This window comes from Oreochromis niloticus, linkage group LG7 (genome assembly GCF_001858045.2).
Source record: "Oreochromis niloticus isolate F11D_XX linkage group LG7, O_niloticus_UMD_NMBU, whole genome shotgun sequence".
Taxonomy (NCBI): domain Eukaryota; kingdom Metazoa; phylum Chordata; class Actinopteri; order Cichliformes; family Cichlidae; genus Oreochromis; species Oreochromis niloticus.
This window is the reverse complement of record NC_031972.2, coordinates 40,546,885-40,564,691: the sequence shown is the minus strand read 5'-3', so window position 1 is coordinate 40,564,691 and position 17,807 is coordinate 40,546,885. Positions and strand designations below refer to the sequence as shown.

Sequence of the window (17,807 nt, the reverse complement as noted above, 5' to 3'; positions counted from 1 at the left end):
CTCTCATCGTCTAGCAGCTGGTTCATTTGTGCTGCCAGACGCTTGTGGAGTGCAGTCAGCCTTTTCAGAACCATGCATGAACCATGTCGGGGCCTGATGCTGTCCAGCTCTTCATACTGGAGACCCTTTCTTGGATCTCTGCCACGTGATGGTTACTGGACCCTGTTCAGGGAGGTTGCTGTGGTCTGCTCTCAGATCCACTAGCCATTAAGCATTGCCGTTATGGGTTGCGTCCCTCTCCCAGATGCACTTCCAGTATTGCTCAGTCTCCAGCCTTGGTGGTGCCGTTCTCATATTCTTTCCCTGCCACTGAGAGTACACTTTGGTTGGTTTCATGGAGAACAGCTAATTTATTCTCCTGCCTTCTATCTCTCTTGTGCATCTCTTCAAGTGGCTGGCCAAGACTGTGAGTCTTTTCTTGGCAGTTTCCAAGGCCTCAGGTATGGACAGCTTGCTGTACTTCTTAGGCACCTTCTTCATTGCACCTTTCTGCAGCTCCAATAGTTGGCTAACCTCCCTCCATGCTACCTTGATCTTGGCCTCTGGTCTACTTCTCCATGGAGGGTATTGGTCCTTGTGGCTGTTCAACTTATAGCCAAGCATCTCACTGATCACTGCAACAGTGGTGTAGATCAGCTGGTTAGTCTCAGTAATGGTGGCGGTAGGTATTGTCCGTAGTGCTGCATTCACATCATCTAATAGATCTTCTGAGGGTACTTCATGTAATCTTGGTAACCGGCTACAGAGGATCCAGGTTTCAAGCTTCACCATGATCCTACCTTTCGGGTCAGTTCCTCTTGCATTCAACATTCCTTCTTCCATCGCACTTGCAGCTTGATACCCAATTTTGAGTTGGGATGATGATATATCCCCTCTGACCTGTCATCCTGGCTCCCCCTTGCCGTAGCATATGTTTTGTACCTCATCAATCTCTAGCCGTGAGAGCAACCTCTTCTTCTGAATATTGGAACACTGAGCTACTAGTTGTTTCGCTGTCAATGTTGATGCTGGGTATCGAAGATACCATAGGTCCCTCATCCTATTCATGTAACCCCTTTGGCTGGGGCATTCCAACAGTGTCCTATTTTTGTCTCTTGCCCACCGATGCTGTCTTGTTCCAGTAGGCCACTTCTTATCAGGGTGCCTTAGGTCCTCAACACCTGACACCCACCTTGTTATTCCGGGCAATGTTTGAGCTGGTATGGTATGACAGAGTTGTGTGACTGTGCATCACCAGATCTCCTGTGTGGCTCATGATGTACTCTGCAGCATTCGTGTTGTGAGCCAAGACATACTCATGTCCTAATGTGTCAGCCTGCTGCAAAGTAGATACCATTAGTCCATTTAAATAAAAACTAAAACACTCGGTTTGTGGCTAAATCAGTCACCTTAGACGCTTAATATCACCAAATAAAAATTTCTCATCTCTCTAGCAAAGTCAGTAAGTTTAGCAAGATGTTTTTCTAAGACCCCTGAAATGCTACCTGTAGTGTTCTGGTACAAATTCATATATTTGTAAGATAAGCAATTCATAAGAGAGTTTTTATTTAACAGACAGACAGGGCGGAATAAATCTCCTGAGCCTTACCTGTCAACTTTAACTGTAACATTATACTCAGTGCATTCCGTGGCCAATGTAGCACAATAGCTACATGCTCAAAGTATGTCTCAATATCTGTCTCTGAAAATACAGAAACCAAGCAACTGTTCTTACTCAAGTGAAATAGTGACACACACATTGGTTCACCAGTGCTAATAGTGCATGTAAGTCCCCCGACGGGTCCTGACAGCGCGAGCGCACCGCGGCGACATCAGCCCGCCGCAGCCGGGAGAGCGGGGGAGCAGCGACAGACGCTAGGACAATGCTTCGTGGGCTGCCTCTGTTGACAGATACGCCGAGCCCCCGACAGCATGCAGTAATGCCTACAACAGCAGCTAAGGTACCGAAATACAACGGGCTAACCCCGCTAGAGCCCTACCTCTCACAAGTCCGGCTGGCAGTGGTGCACAGTGGCTGGAGCGACAAAGAGGCTGCTACGCACCTAGCGCTAGCATTGGAAGGAGATGCACTGCAGGTACTCCTTGACCTAGCCCTGGCAGAGCAGCATGAGCTCCAGGCCCTCACTATGGCACTTGAGAGGCGATTTGGGCAGCGGCACTCCACTGATCAGAGCAGGGAGCAGCTGACCAGCCGGAGCCGTCAGGCGGGGGAGCGCTTGGGCACTTTTGCAGCGGATGTGTTGCTGTATGCTCATCGTGGCTACCCGAAGTTCCCAGCAGCAGCAGCCCATGAGGAGCTTAGCCTGCATCCTTTTCTGTGTGGACTTTCTCCAGAGCTTCTGCGCCAACACGTCCGCCTGGCCATGCCTTGAACTCTCCGTGAGGCGCTCGTTGAGGCTGAAAGGGCCGAGCTGGTGCTGGCCTCGCGACCTAACCAGGTGACCCCCCCCCCCAAACTACCCCAAATCAGAGCTGCAGACTGCGACGGGGAGGTCGCGGAGATATGCCAGCTGCAGCCCTCAGTGCCCCGAAGGCATCCTCGTCGACTGACTGACCGCTGCTACCGGTGCGATGAGCCTGGCCACGTGGCGCGCAACTGCCCCTGAGCTGCTGTGTTGAGGACCAGCCCTGCCCTGTTGGATATGGGGTCTACCATTTCCCTAATATGACCTGGTGTACTTCCCGGAATGTCCGGGCCGCTTGTGATGAGTTGGTCACCCACCGACACCCAGCTGATGACGGTGACGGGGGAGAGGACTGACATGCGGGGGAAGAAACCGTTGCGGATCCAAGTGAAGGGTCTGGGGCTGATGCATGACTTCTGGCTTGCTGACATCCAAGACAGTGCATCATCGACCTTGATCTGCTGACCCGCTAGGGGGCCTGCGTTGACACCGTGAAGCTGGCCATCACTCTTGGTACAGAGACTCTGGCCCTCCAGTGCAGTCAAAAGTAGGGAATGGAGGGGACCAGAGACAGACAAGCCGGGCTTCAGGCAGATGCCCCTCAACAGACTTCGGGCGCCAGTGGCTCTGGATCATCTCTACTCGCCTCAGCCCCAGCCTCTAGGCCTGATAAATCCCCCTCAACCGAGACAACCCAAGCTGTTGATGACCTGTGGCTTCGCAGCAGCGTAGGTCTCACCGTTGACCAGCGCCAGCGGTTGAGGTGCCTCCTGGACGAGAACGTGGACATCTTTGCCGCTGGCGACAAAGACTGCAGGCAGACGGGGCTGGTTCAGCACACCATCGACACCGGCTCTGCTCAACGCATCCATCTGCGCCCACACCGGCTGCCCATCTCGAAACGGCAGGTGGCGGAGGAAAAGATCCACGAGATGGCTGCGGCTGGGGTGATCGAGCCATCGGACAGCCCACGGGCGGCGCCTGTGGTCCTGGTGGGAAAAAAGGATGGCAGCCTGAGATTCTGCGTGGATTTTCGCCGTCTCAATGTGGTCACCAAGAAGGACTCGTACCCGCTTCCACAGATAGACAAGGCCCTGGATTACATTGCCGGCTCCAGCTGGTTCAGCTCCCTCAACCTACACAGCGGTTACTGGCAGGTGGAGCTAGCCCCCGGCGCACGGCCTAAGACTGCATTCACCATCGGACAGGGGTTGTGGCAGTTCAGAGTCATGCCATTTGGGCTCTGCAATGCGCCAGCGACGTTCGAGAGGCTGATGGAGAGAGTGCTCGTGAACATCCCTTGCAGCCGCTGTGTTGTGTACCTGGATGACCTGTTGGTGCACGGAGGCGACTTTGACAGTATACTGTCCCACCTGAGCGAGGTCTTCGGTGCCATCCGAGAAGCTGGGCTGCGGCGAAGTGCCGGCTGTTGGCGAGAGAGACCAGATTCCTGGGCCACGTGCTCAGCGCTCAAGGCATCGCCACTGACCCAGTGAAGGTGGCTGCGGTCCGGGACTGGCCGACTCCCTCGAATGTCAAAGAACTGCGGAGATTCCTGGGCCTAGCCTCCTACTACCGCCGGTTCATCAAGGGGTTCACAACGATAGCCAGCCCTCTCCACCGCCTGACTGACAAGGGCCAGCCGTTTGGCTGGGGTGATGCCTGCGCTGCAGCTTTCGCACAGCTGAAGGAGGCCCTCACCAGAGCTCCAGTCCTGGCCTACCCCAATGCTCGGCGACCTTTAATTGTGGACACTGACGCTAGCAATGTAGGAGTCGGGGCGGTCCTTTTTCAGCAGGATGAGGCCGGAGAATGAGTGGTGGCATACTTTAGCTGAGAGGAACTACTGCGTGACTCGGCGCGAGCTGCTCGCCATAGTATTGGCGGTGCGGCACTTCCGGCCATACCTACATGGCTGCCATTTCCTCATGCGCACTGACCATGCGTCTCTCACTTGGCTCCTGAACTTCAAACACCCAGAAGGTCAGGTGGCCCGCTGGCTGGAGGTTCTTCAGGGCTACGACTTCGAGACCCAGCATCAGGCAGGTCGGCAGCATGGCAACGCTGATGCCCTCTCCAGCCGGCCCTGCATGGCCGTCGAGTGCCGCTACTGTTGGCGGAAGGAGCAGCGGGCCCAGGTGGCACTGGGCGTGGCTACTGCTCAGGTCATAGCCAGCAGAGGGGGATGGCTCCTGTTGACCACGCAGCAGCTGAAGCAGGAGCAGGAGGCTGACGCGACGTTGGTTCAGGTGGGGCCTGGCTGGAGGCGGCGCCACGCCCGGACTGGTCGGGGGTGTCAGGACAGGGGCCCGAAGTGAAGGCCTGCCACTCCCAGTACAACAATCTGGAGACCCACGACGGCCTCCTATACCGGAGATGGCGGGCCCCTGGTCAGGGGAAAGACCTCCTGCAGCTGTTGGTGCCCTGGTTGCAGGTGCTTGAACTTGTCCACGGCTAGGTGGGGGCCGGCCACTACGGGAATGCCAAAACTCTCCGTCGTCTCAGGGGACGGTTCTACTGGCCTGGTTGTCGACGAGATGTGGAACTTCATGTGCACTGCTGTGACACCTGCACGGCACAGAAGGGCCCAACTCAGCTCTCCACTGCCCCCCTGCAGCAGTACTTGGTGGGGGCCCGATGGAGCGAGTGGGAGTGGACGTCCTAGGGCCTTTCCCCGTCACCGAGTCAGGGAACCAATATGTGTTGGTGGCCATGGACTATTTCACGAAGTGGCCGGAGGCTTACGTGGTGCCAGAACAGAGTGCGACCACGACGGCGGAGAAACTGGTGGAGGAGATGTTCACCCGTTTTGGGGTCCCGGCTGAGCTCCACAGTGACCAGGGGCGTAACTTCAAATCGAAGGTCTTCGGGGAGATCTGTCGGTGGCTGGGGGTGGAGAAGACGAGAACCACACCGCTCCACCCGCAGAGCAACAGCTTGGTCGAGTGCTTTAACCGGACGCTGGCCACCAAGCTCGCCATTCTCGCCAGCCGCCACCAGCGGGAATGGGACCGACATCTGCCCCTGGTCCTCTGGTCGAGCCAGTCCAGCCAGTGCATGCCTGCCGCATTGATGTTAGGGCAGGAGCTCCGGATTAGAGGTCTGCGCAGGAATGTTTTTTTAGTCCCGCTCCCGCAAGGTTTTGTACCGCACCCGACCGCTCCCGCTGTATATTCAGTCTTTGTTCACCCGCTGCCCGCTTAGAATAATTTTCTACCTGACCCGACCGTTCCCGCTAAATTTAGATCTGGTTTCCAAAATCTCACATTTAAATGGGGTACCACCAAAAATAGAGATAACAGATAAAACTGCAGGTTGTGCAATGATTGTATTTATTTTCTTAAACAAGATGCATTTATCTGTCAAGATGCAACATTTATCTTTTAACATGGAAAACGTGTTGCAAAAATAAAATAAATAAAAACGAATACAGCATTGTGGCCTATTTGTTATTTTTATGTAAAATACAAACGTAACATTTTTCTGTCAACACAGTAGGGAAAGTGTCGCGAAAAAAAAAAAGTCACTTAAAATTGTAAACAAAAGAACAAAATAGTTGGCCACTGCGAAATTAAATGATTGTTTAAACTATCAGTTTAACGAAAAAATGTCCCAATGTCGAATTCAAGGTCTCTCCTATAAAAGAAAATATGCATATATAAATACAACAATAAACGACATCTCAAAATTATAAACTATTAATCAAATGAACGAAACTTACTTAAAAAATCCAAATTATTTTAAATTTCCATGCAGGAAAAGAATGTCACTGACTGATGAGGGTTTCAGTACTGAACGTCTCTCCTCCAAAATCCGACCACAAAGGCTGAATGCTCTCTCGGAAGGTGCACTCGTTGCCGGGATGCAGAGGACAAATCTTGCAAGGTTGCTCAGGGCAGGGAACTGGGAACTGTTGGAATTCCACCACTGCAAAATGTTTTGTTGACTTGATAATTCAAGTTTCATGGTCCTGTACTCCTGAATCTGAACATTAGTGATTTTGATCCACATGATTCTTCCTCTTCCTCCCAATCTGAAAATTTATGAAGAACAGTAGGCCTTTTGGCAGGTGTTGGTTCAACATCCTCATCATGTGCATGATCAAACTTTAAATCTTCGATCATCTCGACTCCCTGTATCACATTCTGTCGCCCTCTTTCATCTAACGTTCTCAGACCTCGCAGATTTGGTGTCAGAAAGGTTGCTATTTTATAAAGCATGTGAACAGAATGGGATGAAGTGCTGTCTGCTGACAGTAATTCTTTCAGCCGTGTTACACAGACGGTTGCAATTTCAGAGAGCAGAGGGTCTTTTGTGGCTGATGTACAGTGCTCAATTAATCGCACAGACCACGGAAGAACAAGTGAGGCACTGGGAGCTGTGTTATCAGTTTCCAAGTCGTCAGTTGCCTCTTTGAAGGGTTTTAGGAATGATACTAGTAACTTAAGAGTACTGATGCTAATGCGTCCGATCTTGTCATAATTATTGCTCTCAGTCAGCACAGATGCAATGTCTTCGTACTGTTCCAAGACAGAATTTAACATGTCAAAGTTAGAGTTCCATCGTGTCTCTATGGATTGTTTCAGTGACTTTTTAAGCTTGCCCTGCTGTCCTGAGTGTTTGAAATATGTAACCAACTTTTTAACATCAGTCAGAAGGCTAGCGATCTCTGGAGACTTTTCGATTATGGCAGGACCAAACGCACTGGAGAGAGTCACGTTTAGTATGTGCGCTGTGCAGTTTAGCCTCGTGTATTCTCGTAAGGCACTGATCATGTTGGCTCCACGATCTGTGACAAAAATAATCTTTTTGCCCATGTCTGTCGCATCAATGCCAAACACTCTGAGATTCTGCAGCAGGTGCCTTCGAATGTTTTCACCTGTCTTTGAGGTGCTTGGGTCAAAAGGGGCAGCAAAAAGCACTCTTGAATGTAGCTCAGATTGCTCATTAACGTAATGGATGGTTGCAGACAAAAAGGACGTTTTTCGATATGTTTCTGTCCATATGTCTGCTGTAACAGCGCATCCAAACTTCGATATTGTTGCAGTGATTTCCTCCACAACATGTTTACGTAGACTCTGAGCCCTCATTTCAACATTTCTTGACACCGTTGTGGGGTGTGGTAGTATCTCACAGACATCGAATTTTCCTATTCTTGCTGCTGTGTCGACCAAATGTTGGGCCAGCTGTGTGAAGCCTTTTCCAGAGATGGTATCATACGGTCGAATGTCTTGGCAAACAAACTGAACACATTTGTCTCTGGTTTCTTTTTTAAACTTCTCTGGCACCAGCAAAGATTTAGTAAATGCCAGTTTTGTTTGCCCCTTTGTGATGGGACATGAGTGCCGCCTTAAACCTGAGGTTCCAGTCTTGTGACTGCAAAAGGGTAAAACTTTGAGGCATTTATCGCATTGTACAAAGGGTAATTTTTTTCCATTTGTGTCTATGACGCATGAAAAAGACTCCCATACATCAGACTTGCCTGATGTGGGTTTCCTTAAAGTAAACTGACCGTTGTCTAATCCCAGCTGAACGTCCTTCAAGGAAATTGCATCTTCAGTTTGCTCTGCCATGTTGGTAAAGCGCGCTCTGATGCAGGTGATGCGCGCACAGAGTCACAGACTGTGCAAGTAAAATGCACGTGCAAAAAGCACTGATCCATGCGCTCAGTGCGTGTAACAGGCGTGAGCACTGGCTGTACCAGTGCTCAATTAGAATGAGGAAATCACAGATATGCTGTTCCGAAAAAATGTCGGGCACGCTATATTTTCAGACCGCCCGCTCCCGTTCAAATTACACCAGAGTTACCGACCGCTACCGCATTTTATTTGGAAATTTATTCCCGCGCCGCAAGAAATCTGGTCGGGTCCCGCGGCTCCCGCGGGACAGCCGCGGGAATGCAGACCTCTACTCCGGATGCCCGTGGATTTGGTGGTCGGGTCCCCCCCTGAGCCGGAGATTGATGGTGGGCCAGAGATGGACTACTACAGGAGGCTGAGGGAGCAGCTGCAGGTGGTTCATGACTACACCCGCCAGGCCCAGGCCAGCGCCGGAGTACGACAAAAAAGAGCCTACGACACCAGGTGCCGAGGGTTAGCTTTCGAGCTTTCGTGCCTGGCGACAAGGTTTGGGTGTACTGCCCTGTTCATAAGAGATGAGTGTCCCCCAAGCTGTGCAGTCACTGGCAGGGGTCGGCGGAGGTCGTGGAGCGGCTGACAGAAGTGGTGTACCGGATCCGCATGCCGGGCCCGGGACACATGGTGGTGTTGCATCAGGACAGACTCTCACCGTACCGACCGCTCGCTCTAGCAGTCGCCGGGGCAGGGGATGCTGGTGGCACCCCATGTTCTGATCCAAGTGACTCTTCCCCAGCCGGTCGAGATCTGCCTGTGCGCTGAAAGAAGACACCTGGACATTTGCAGGACTTTGTGTTGGGTAATGGGGTTGTCGGGGACGACTGACCCCTTAGGTGGGGGCTATGTAGCGGGTCAGGGTTGTTTGGGTTTTGTTTGACAGCTGTGTTCTGTTGTTTCAGGAGGCAGCGTTATGTTGCCATGGTTACCATGTGACGCTCTCTCTGCGTCTGTGTGTTTTTTCTGTGTGGGGTGAGAGAGCGCCGTTTTTTTGTTGTTGTTGCTGCTGAATGCTAATAAACGGCTGTGCTCCCTGGCTAACTCGGGGGAAGCAAGACCAAACGACACCTCTGTCTCCTCCTTGTCTGAGCTCGCCACAATATGTTTGTGGCAGCTTTGGCTCAGGTGGTAGAGTAGGTTATCTACCAATCAGAAGGTGCGTTGCTCCATCACATTAAAGAAAAGCTGCAGGACACTAGACTGCTGGGCAGTACAAGTATTCCCAGGACATGTTCCCAGTGTTGGAGAAATTGTTTATCCTTCATTACAAAACCAGCATTAAGACATGGAATTCCTGTTATGACATTATATCACTAGAACAGGGATAACATCTTTTGGTGATATCACAACACGGAATCACCAGAATTCTAAAACAGCTGTTGTATTGTTATAATTTCCACTTTAGAAATGTAGCAAAGCAGAAAGGGCATTTTAACAGTCAGAAAATGAGAAATCAGACACTGACTATCTAGAAGAAGTGAGAAATAACTTCTTGGCTGTTCAGTAACAATACAAGCCCTTCTGCACCCAGAGTGTGACTATATATAGACACAGCCAGAAAGTCTGTCAATAAAACCAACTGGCTGTATTGGCACACCAAAAAAATTCAGGCCTTCAGTGACACAATGAAGAGCTGAAAGAACAAACTGAGGACCTGAAATAGTTGGTATGATGTTCCTTTTCTGAAATTCTGTGTTACTTTTACACCAGATGTAATAGGACACATACCTTCCAAAAAGTTCAACTTTTTTCTAGTCAGTCCACAGAGTATTTTCCTAAAAGTCAGATGTTTTCTGGCAAAACTGAGACAAGCACTTTTTCACACAGGGCCATGTAGGTTTGTGCTGAATTACAATTCTACAAAGATGAGTGGGCCAAAAAAATCCTCCACAGAGGTGTAGAAGACTCATGGGCAGTTATTGCAAATGCTTGGTTGCATTTCTGGTAAGCTTCGCTCAACCAGTTAATATGTTTATAGGCCAATCTCTTTTTCACACAGGGCCATGTAGGTTTGGATTTTTTCCCAAATAATGATAAACACCTTCATTTAGAAACTGCATTTTGTGTTTACTTGTGTTATCTTTGTCTAATATTTAAATTTGTTTCATGATTGGAAACATTGAAGTGTGACAAACATACAAAGCAATAGGAAATCAGGAAGGGGGCAAAAACTTTTTCACAACACTGTAGGAGCAAAACAAGAGCAAAAACTATTGGTCTTGTTTTCAACAAGTGATTGGCATCATCACGTCTTGCTTTTTGTCCTGGCAGGCAAAATGAATTGTGGCACACAGAGTTATATTTTATGTCCAGCTAGTTTTGTTGCAGGTAGATTACAACCGAATCCTATACATCATTATGATCGCAAAAACCAAGGTGCAGGTGATCATAACAAAAACCTTCCTAAGAGGCTTTTTAGTTATTTAGTTATAGTGTTACTTTTTACTCACTGCATTTCATTTCATTAAGAAATCAAGAGATCTGTGTGTTTGTTTGCAAACAGCTGACATTATGTATGTATTCTTGTAGCAAATAAACACCTCTCCCCCACAACAAAAAGCAAAAAACAAACAAACAAGAAAATATAAAGACACATATTGTCCTGCATGGAATAATTAAAAATTGGATTTTGTATGTTTTTCTCTGCATGCATTTTGCATTTCTATGCCTGCAGACACACATTTTTAAAACGAGGTTTTAGGTGCCAAGTTTATAAGTGTTTCTGATGGATGAAATGTTTTTTCGTTTTTTGAAATAGCAATACTAAAAAAAAAAAAACTCATTTTCTATTTTGAAGTTGTATGCATACTTTGTCTTCATTTCCATATTTTGTGTTTTGTCCTCTCTGCCTATGAACTCATTTTCTCTTCTCTTTCCACTCAATCCCAGCCAGTCGGGGCAGATGGCTCCCTCTCTCTGAGCCTGGAACCGGAAAATTGTACTACGGAAAATTGTAATGATAATGTAGCCAATAGCCAATACTTTAACAGACTAAGGAGATACTGTAATTGAAAACAACATTAAAAAACAAACCAAAATAATTAAGTGAATTCATATGAATGTGACACATTTACTGGAGAAAACAAAAAGATTTAAGTTCAGAGCAGACTACAAGTCATGTAGACACTGGTCTTAAATAAAACAACGCTGGCTGTTGAAAGACTGGAGCAAACTAACAAAGACTGAAAAATGACTGACTGTATATTAATTATCTTATTTGAGATCATTGTTTTCATTTAGACAATAATTAACTCTTCCTTTTTAATGCAACAACCTTGAAGCCTAATACAAAGTATTTAAGTGCAATTGTGAGTTATTGTTTTTAAACTCGAACATTCAAGTACGGCTTTATTTTGAATGGTCAAACAGGAAACGAGGAACGCAGCTGTCTGCTACAAGGCATCTTGACAATGAGAGTTGGCCATGTGCTGCGACCAAAACAAAGCCGCTACTCGGCTCTTACCGGCAAACCATCAGTGAGGCGAACAGCCGAGTAAACGGTACCGAATCCCCCACTGCCGAGAACCGGACCCAGCCGGTACTGCTTCTCAAGCGACTGCTTCTCCGCGTTGGCTACAGAGCACAGGGAAAAAAGTCAAGGCTAATCAAAGTCATGACAACTTTGCAAATAAACTCCAACATAGTACGTCCTGCGATTAGAACTGCGTGTAATCGTCGATACAAACGTACACATCACTGAATACACTTGCAACGTTTAAAGTAAAGACAAAAACTCACTTTACGTTATACAAGACACCTAGATGTCAAAATGGTCCCATCCCTGGCCTGAAAATGTCTTAATTTAACAATGATCGCTATTTATTCAGCGAATATATGAAACTTTAATTGGTTTAAGTCCCTCGGATTGGGGTCAAGGTTTCCTAGCTCCATTCCGCCTGAGTTGATTTCAATACTTTCCTTTTTTTTAATTGTTTATTTATTTAATTTAGTCACATGTTAGTTAAATGAATAAGTAAGTCCAGAAAAATAAGTATTTTGTAGGTAACACTGTATCAGATGACCCAGATTTTCCAACCCGATTCGAAATTCCGGCTTCGAAAAATCCATTTCTGATTAAGACTTGGACCGTGGCGGGTAAAATAAAGTGACGTGAAATGGACCCAGCTGCAAAGTCGAGGCTGTTACCTTGCTGAAGCTTCGCCGGCAGGTCCATGCTGAACGACATGTGTGAGAGGGTGCCCAGTTTAGAGAGCAGCATGCTGCTCCTGACTTCTCCCGAATAATTCAACCGCACCGAGAAAATTATTGGCGCTATATATCCTCAGGAAAAAAAAACAAAGTCCTCGGCTCTTCTCGCGGGAGAGGTAAACATAATAACCTAAAATCCATTCCGGATGTGCTCCACCGAGCGAAACCCCAGAAGTCCGAGGTTTCTTCGCTACACCGCTGCCAGTATTTACAAGAGAATCCTTCCGCCTGACCCCCGCTGACACATCAAATTGTACTACAAAGCCTGCTGCATTACTACAACAACACGAACACACTGAAATTAAAAAAGGTGCCCCAAACTGTACAGTTTTTCGGTAAATTTTAAGTAATTTGCTTGAAAATGTAGTCGTGTTTCAATGAGAAACCCACGGACTAGTTTATTATTTACGTGACCAGTGCAGTGCTGCAGCACACCAAAGACGAAAAAGCGCTTCCCCCAACAATAAATAAATAATGTAAAAATGCAATAATTTTAATATTTGAATTAATTAATTATATTATTGTTTATGGTAATAAGGTTGGTTGGACATTATGAGAAAAAGTTAACGTGATGTCATTTTTTTCCCCACATCATTCGCTAAAGACTGGTACAAGAGATGATATGGTATTGGAAGCTCCAGTTACCCATATGTTACTTTTTGGGTCAATGTGAAGATTTTATTTTCTTGTACCATTGATTGTCCATGTTATGTATAGACCACCAAGATCGTTGTTGTTGAAGACCATAAACTAGCAATTTTAAGTTATAAAAGTATTGTACTAAAAAAAAGATTTTTCAAGGCGTATTTGTTTTATATTAAAAAGCAAATGTAATTTTGGGGCAAACTGATCTTTTGATTTTGTATCAGCAACAACCACTAACCCTGTATTCACCCCTTTCAGTCCTGTCCACTACATGAATGTGACCCCGATCATTTGTTCTCTGCTATATTTAGCTGCTTCTATTTTAAAGGCTGTGCAATAACTGATCCTCTCTAAAGAGTGAGTCACTGCTCTTGTGCTCTACTCCAAGAGTTTTGGAAATGCTTTTACCTCTTGTGTAATTTTTACAGAGGATATTTGTTACTGCCAGCAAGTTATAATGTCAGTGTACAATGGAGAATCAGAGGACAATGGCAGCTTCAGTGGTGCAGACTGTGAAAGGTATCTACCATGTGCTGGCTCTGGTCTCGTCTCAGCTAAACTAACTATCGTGGTTGGAGACAGACAGTTCTCTGAGGAGAAAATGTTACTGGTGCAGAGCTGTGACTATTTTCAAGCTCTGTATCGCTCCGGTATGAAGGAATGTCAGCAGGAAGAAATCCACCTCAAGTCTCTGCGAGCTCAAGGGTTCCTTTTAGCTTTAGCAGTTTTACGTGGAGAGAAGCCAATTCTGGATGAGGACGACATTGTGGAAGCCATCGAATGTGCAGCTTTCTTGCAGGTATCCACACTTACTAGGCATCTTATTGACCTTCTTGATGCAGAAAACTGTCTGCTGATGTATCACACCTCTGCAGTCTTTGGACTTATGGATCTTTACCATGCAGCAGCACTGTTCATTCGAGACATGTACACTGACCTTGAGGTAGAGGTCAAGAAAACCTTACCATTAGAGCTTATCTCTTATGTGGAGTCTTTGACCCCCCATGTTTTCATGGCTGTAGGAGCCCATGTGACCTGTGGTTTGGATGAAACTGTACATGCTGCCTCAAGGACCATCTGCTACCTCAATGAAACTGGCAATACTTGGAAAGTGTTAACAGATCTTCCACTAGAGGCCAGCACCTCAATGGCTGGAGTGACTGTTTTAGACAACAAACTGTTCATAATTGGTGGCATTCATGGCATCCATAAACAAGTTGTGGAATCTTGTTTCTGCTACAGTATTGAAAGCAACAGCTGGAGCAGGATTCCCAGCCCAGCACAGCTGCGTTACAATCTTAGTCTTATGGGTCTCAATGGTCATTTATATGCCATAGGAGGGGAGTATGAGCGAACAGTAATGTCATCTGTGGAAATATACAATGTAAAAAACAGAAAGTGGTCATTTGCTGCTAACCTACCTCGGCCAGCAGCAGGAGCAGCTTGCACCAAAACCATGAGCAGGATATTTGTGTGTTTATGGAGGCCAATGGAGACCACTGAGATCTACGAGTATGCATCTGGGAAAAATGAGTGGCAGCTAGTTACCACACTGATCAGGCACCAAAGCTATGGTCACTGCATGGTGGGCCATAGGGACAACCTCTTCATCATGAGAAATGGCCCATCTGATGACTTCCTAAGATGCCTCATAGACTGTTATAATCTGAGTTTGGGCCAGTGGTCAAGCTTGCCTGGACACTTCGCCAATAGTAGAGGTTCACTATTCACTGCTGTTGTAAGAGGGGACTCTGTGTTTACACTGAACAGAAGCATGACTCTAGAATACATAGTGGAAGGTAAAACCTGGAAGCCTAGGCGGCAGATGAAGGGTTTCCCAAGAAGTGGATCTGTGTGGACATTTCTGCTTCAGCTGCCAAAAGCTCTCAGCCTGCAGTAGTGACACTGTCTTTTTGGATCATCAGTATTATTTAAATTAAACTGAGATGGGTTTTTGGTTGTTTTTTGATATTTTTTATTACAGCAATATTACTATTCATATCTTGATGCATGCTCAATCATCCAGGTAAGTGAATCCCAGGAAGTTGATTCTGTTCATCTGGACGTAGTGTTTTCATTGGGAGAAACTTTTCATCTGTGACTTTTTCAGTCTCAGCTGACCATAGCTTTCCCCAGCCTTATAAACAGAACATTTGCATAATGACTGAAACTAGCACCACTGACTAACAACAGACCCTGAGGTCAGTTTCATCATTGTTAAGACGCAAATTGTCATGATCCATGTTCGATGGGAGTTGACTATCATTCCCAGAGAGTTGGGGAATGGCTGCTAACACAGGACTGTAAGATGGTGAAAGATGTACCCTTAGGCCCCCTCCTCATTTCAGAAATGAAACCAGCGTTCCTCCCTGTCCAGGATGTGTACATCCTCATCATTGAAAGAGTGGCCACTGGCACGGGTTGCCAATTAATTTTCCCAAAGGGTCACATGAGAGAGAAACTGGGACTGTGGACCAATAAACTGAATTCAGTTTTGCTCAGTAGTGATTTTTTTTCTCTTTATGAGAAAAAAAGTAAGAGTACATGTTTAGAAAATGGAAATGTGAAACAAGCATAGTAAAAACTATAACATTTTATCAGTATTACCCAAAACAACTGAACAAAATGTGTATGTTTTTGCAAAATTTGAAACACTTTGAATTTTATACAAGGTGCTCTTGCTATTCTGAGTTTAATTACTTCATGTGCAGCTTTTCAGCTTTTTCTTGTTCAGTGAGAGAAATCTAGTCTATTTTGGCTTTGAACAAATGCATTAAATTTAGGTTCAGTGTCTAAAGTTAAAATGTGAAGGGCGCACACATCAGCAGCAAACAGAAGATCTGCATTTGCTGCTGATGTCACGGTCCTTGCTCTTTAACCCAGCATTTTGTGTTTTTTGGCCTTTTTAGTTCTATTTATTATTATTTTGTTTAGTTTAATTCTTAGTTTGTCTGCTGTTTAGGTTTTCTCTATCATGTATTCTTTTGTGGCTCTTTCTTGTTACTGCTTCAGATTACCTTATCCTTAGTTGAGTTGCATCTCCTTTGTATGGTGTTTTGAGCTTTACGTCATTTCTCTTGTAACAGATTGCTTGGTTATACTCTCAGTTTAGTATTTAGGGTTCTGGTATAATTTTCATGTGGCTTTTGTTTGTAAGAAAAAAATGAAAATGTGGTGCTTGAATATGATATATATGCATTTGTTGTTGGTTTTTAATCCATAGCTAAGATTATTGTTTCTATTTTTTTCTTCTTTCTTAATTCAGCCAAACATTTTTCTCCTCTTCATGTTAATGGGATAATGGTACATGTAAACTCTTATTTCCAAGTGAGTGCAGCATCCCCGGGCAGCTCAGCAGCAGACTGTATAAAAGTATAACAAACTGGGAAAGGACACAGAATACCTGACATGCTATTTATTTTCCTAGTTTATTATTTATTATCAATGCATATGTTTAGAAAAACAGAATATAAACATGGAGTAAAACCAGTCACTTATCCAGGCCTGACACTGAACTAGGATGGACACCTGTCCAAAAGACTCTTGTGCACTGGTAGAAGGCACGTTGCCTTCTACCAGTGCACAAGAGTCTTGGAACAAATGCAATGATTTAACAGAGAAAGTCCCATCAAATATATATGAGGGAATCCAGTCTGATGAAAAATGAGGGGGGAGACTGAAGGAAAACCTTGACCCTTGTTTCAATCCGGGGGGTCAATGTGGACATTGTGGAGGACTATAAATACCTTGGAGTACACATAGACAATAAACTGGACTGGGTTAAAAACACCACTGCACTCTACAGCTAGGGCCAGAGTCCACTCTATTTTCTGATGCGGCTGAGGGCCTTCAACATCTGTTTGACAATGCTCAGGATTTTCTATGAGTCTGTTGTGGCCAGTGACATCCTCTATACTGCTGCATGCTGGGGCAGCAGGTTGAGGATTGCAGATACCAACAGACTAAATTAACTTATCCGCAAGGCCAGTAATGTTGTGGGGATGGAGCTGGATTCTCTTAGGATAGTGTCTGGGAGGCAGATGTTGTCCAAGATAAATTCAATGCTGGATAATACCATGACGTGCTGGCTAGTCACAGGAGCACGTTCAGTGAGAGACTGAGATGACCAAAAAGCACTACTGAACGACAGAGGAAATCATTCCTGCCCGTGGCCATCTCCCTGTACAACTCCTCCATCTACTGCACAGTACACTCTGCAATAGTTACACCCTTTGCACAGTACCTTTGTACAGTAAAATAGCAAATGACAAAGTTCACAGGTTAGAGGTAAATGTCAATCATATATATTTCACCTCTGTAATATTCTTGATATGTATAAATGAGCGATTTGTATATATTAGTGCTATTTCTTAAATTTGTTAACTCTGTAACATATTGTATTATTTAAGTAGTTTAGTCTGTTACTGTTACTGTCTTTGAGCAACTGTAACCCACATAATTTCCTTAGGGATTAATAAAGTATTCTGATTCTGATTTTGGATCTCAGGTACACAGCCTTATTTTGAGAAAGACTGAGAACAATAATGTGAAAGAGTAACAGAGCATGCTGAGGTGGGAGAGAAACAACAGTGTTAATTGTGTCAAATACAACCCTGGGACTGTTCCTAATACTATATCTTCTTATAAGATGCATCTTCTTATAGATCTTCTGTAATGGTAAATGTGACCAAGAATAAGGGGAAGGCCAATGTTTGGTCTGCACACAAGGGAGGACGCCCTATGTGACCCCCGTCAGCTTTAGTCTGGGACAGAAGCCAGGACCCAGCCTAGGTGATGGATGAACGTCTGTCTATAGACATTAATCTTGTTATGAGTGTTGGGGGCATGCTCTGTCTGCTCTGCTTCTCTGCACAGTTTCAAAAAGCACATATGAACAAATCCTACTAGACACTTT

At 45.9% G+C, this 17,807-nt stretch overlaps 2 protein-coding genes across 5 annotated transcripts in view; one reads left to right on the top strand and one right to left on the bottom strand.

The window, feature by feature from the left end:
- LOC100700483 (serine/threonine-protein kinase pim-3) overlaps positions 1 to 12,938 on the bottom strand; it is a 37,404-nt gene extending 24,466 nt beyond the window's left edge. Inside the window, exons 1-3 of one of the 4 annotated variants that reach the window (XM_019361180.2) lie at positions 12,185 to 12,938; positions 11,502 to 11,611; positions 188 to 1,318 (exon numbers count right to left, since the gene is read on the bottom strand). In XM_019361180.2, the coding sequence (XP_019216725.1) occupies positions 1,154 to 1,318; positions 11,502 to 11,611; positions 12,185 to 12,257 (348 nt within the window). In that variant the 5' untranslated portion in view covers positions 12,258 to 12,938 and the 3' untranslated portion in view covers positions 188 to 1,153. Of the gene's footprint in view, positions 1 to 187; positions 1,319 to 5,748; positions 6,439 to 11,501; positions 11,612 to 12,184 lie in introns of those variants that run through there. The other 3 variants (XM_019361182.2, XR_002062772.2, XM_025909268.1) reach the window with 3 other exon arrangements.
- Positions 12,939 to 13,062: 124 nt separating this feature from the next.
- On the top strand, positions 13,063 to 17,249 carry LOC109202847 (kelch repeat and BTB domain-containing protein 13-like). Its single transcript, XM_019361336.2, has one exon. The coding sequence runs from the start codon at positions 13,350 to 13,352 to the stop codon at positions 14,790 to 14,792; it is 1,443 nt and encodes a 480-aa protein (XP_019216881.1). The 5' UTR covers positions 13,063 to 13,349; the 3' UTR covers positions 14,793 to 17,249.
- The last annotated feature ends 558 nt before the right edge of the window (positions 17,250 to 17,807 follow it).

Excerpts from the sequence above, each read along its gene's own strand:
- LOC109202847 (XM_019361336.2), top strand. The coding sequence starts at position 13,350 with ATGTCAGTGTACAATGGAGAATCAGAGGACAATGGCAGCTTCAGTGGT.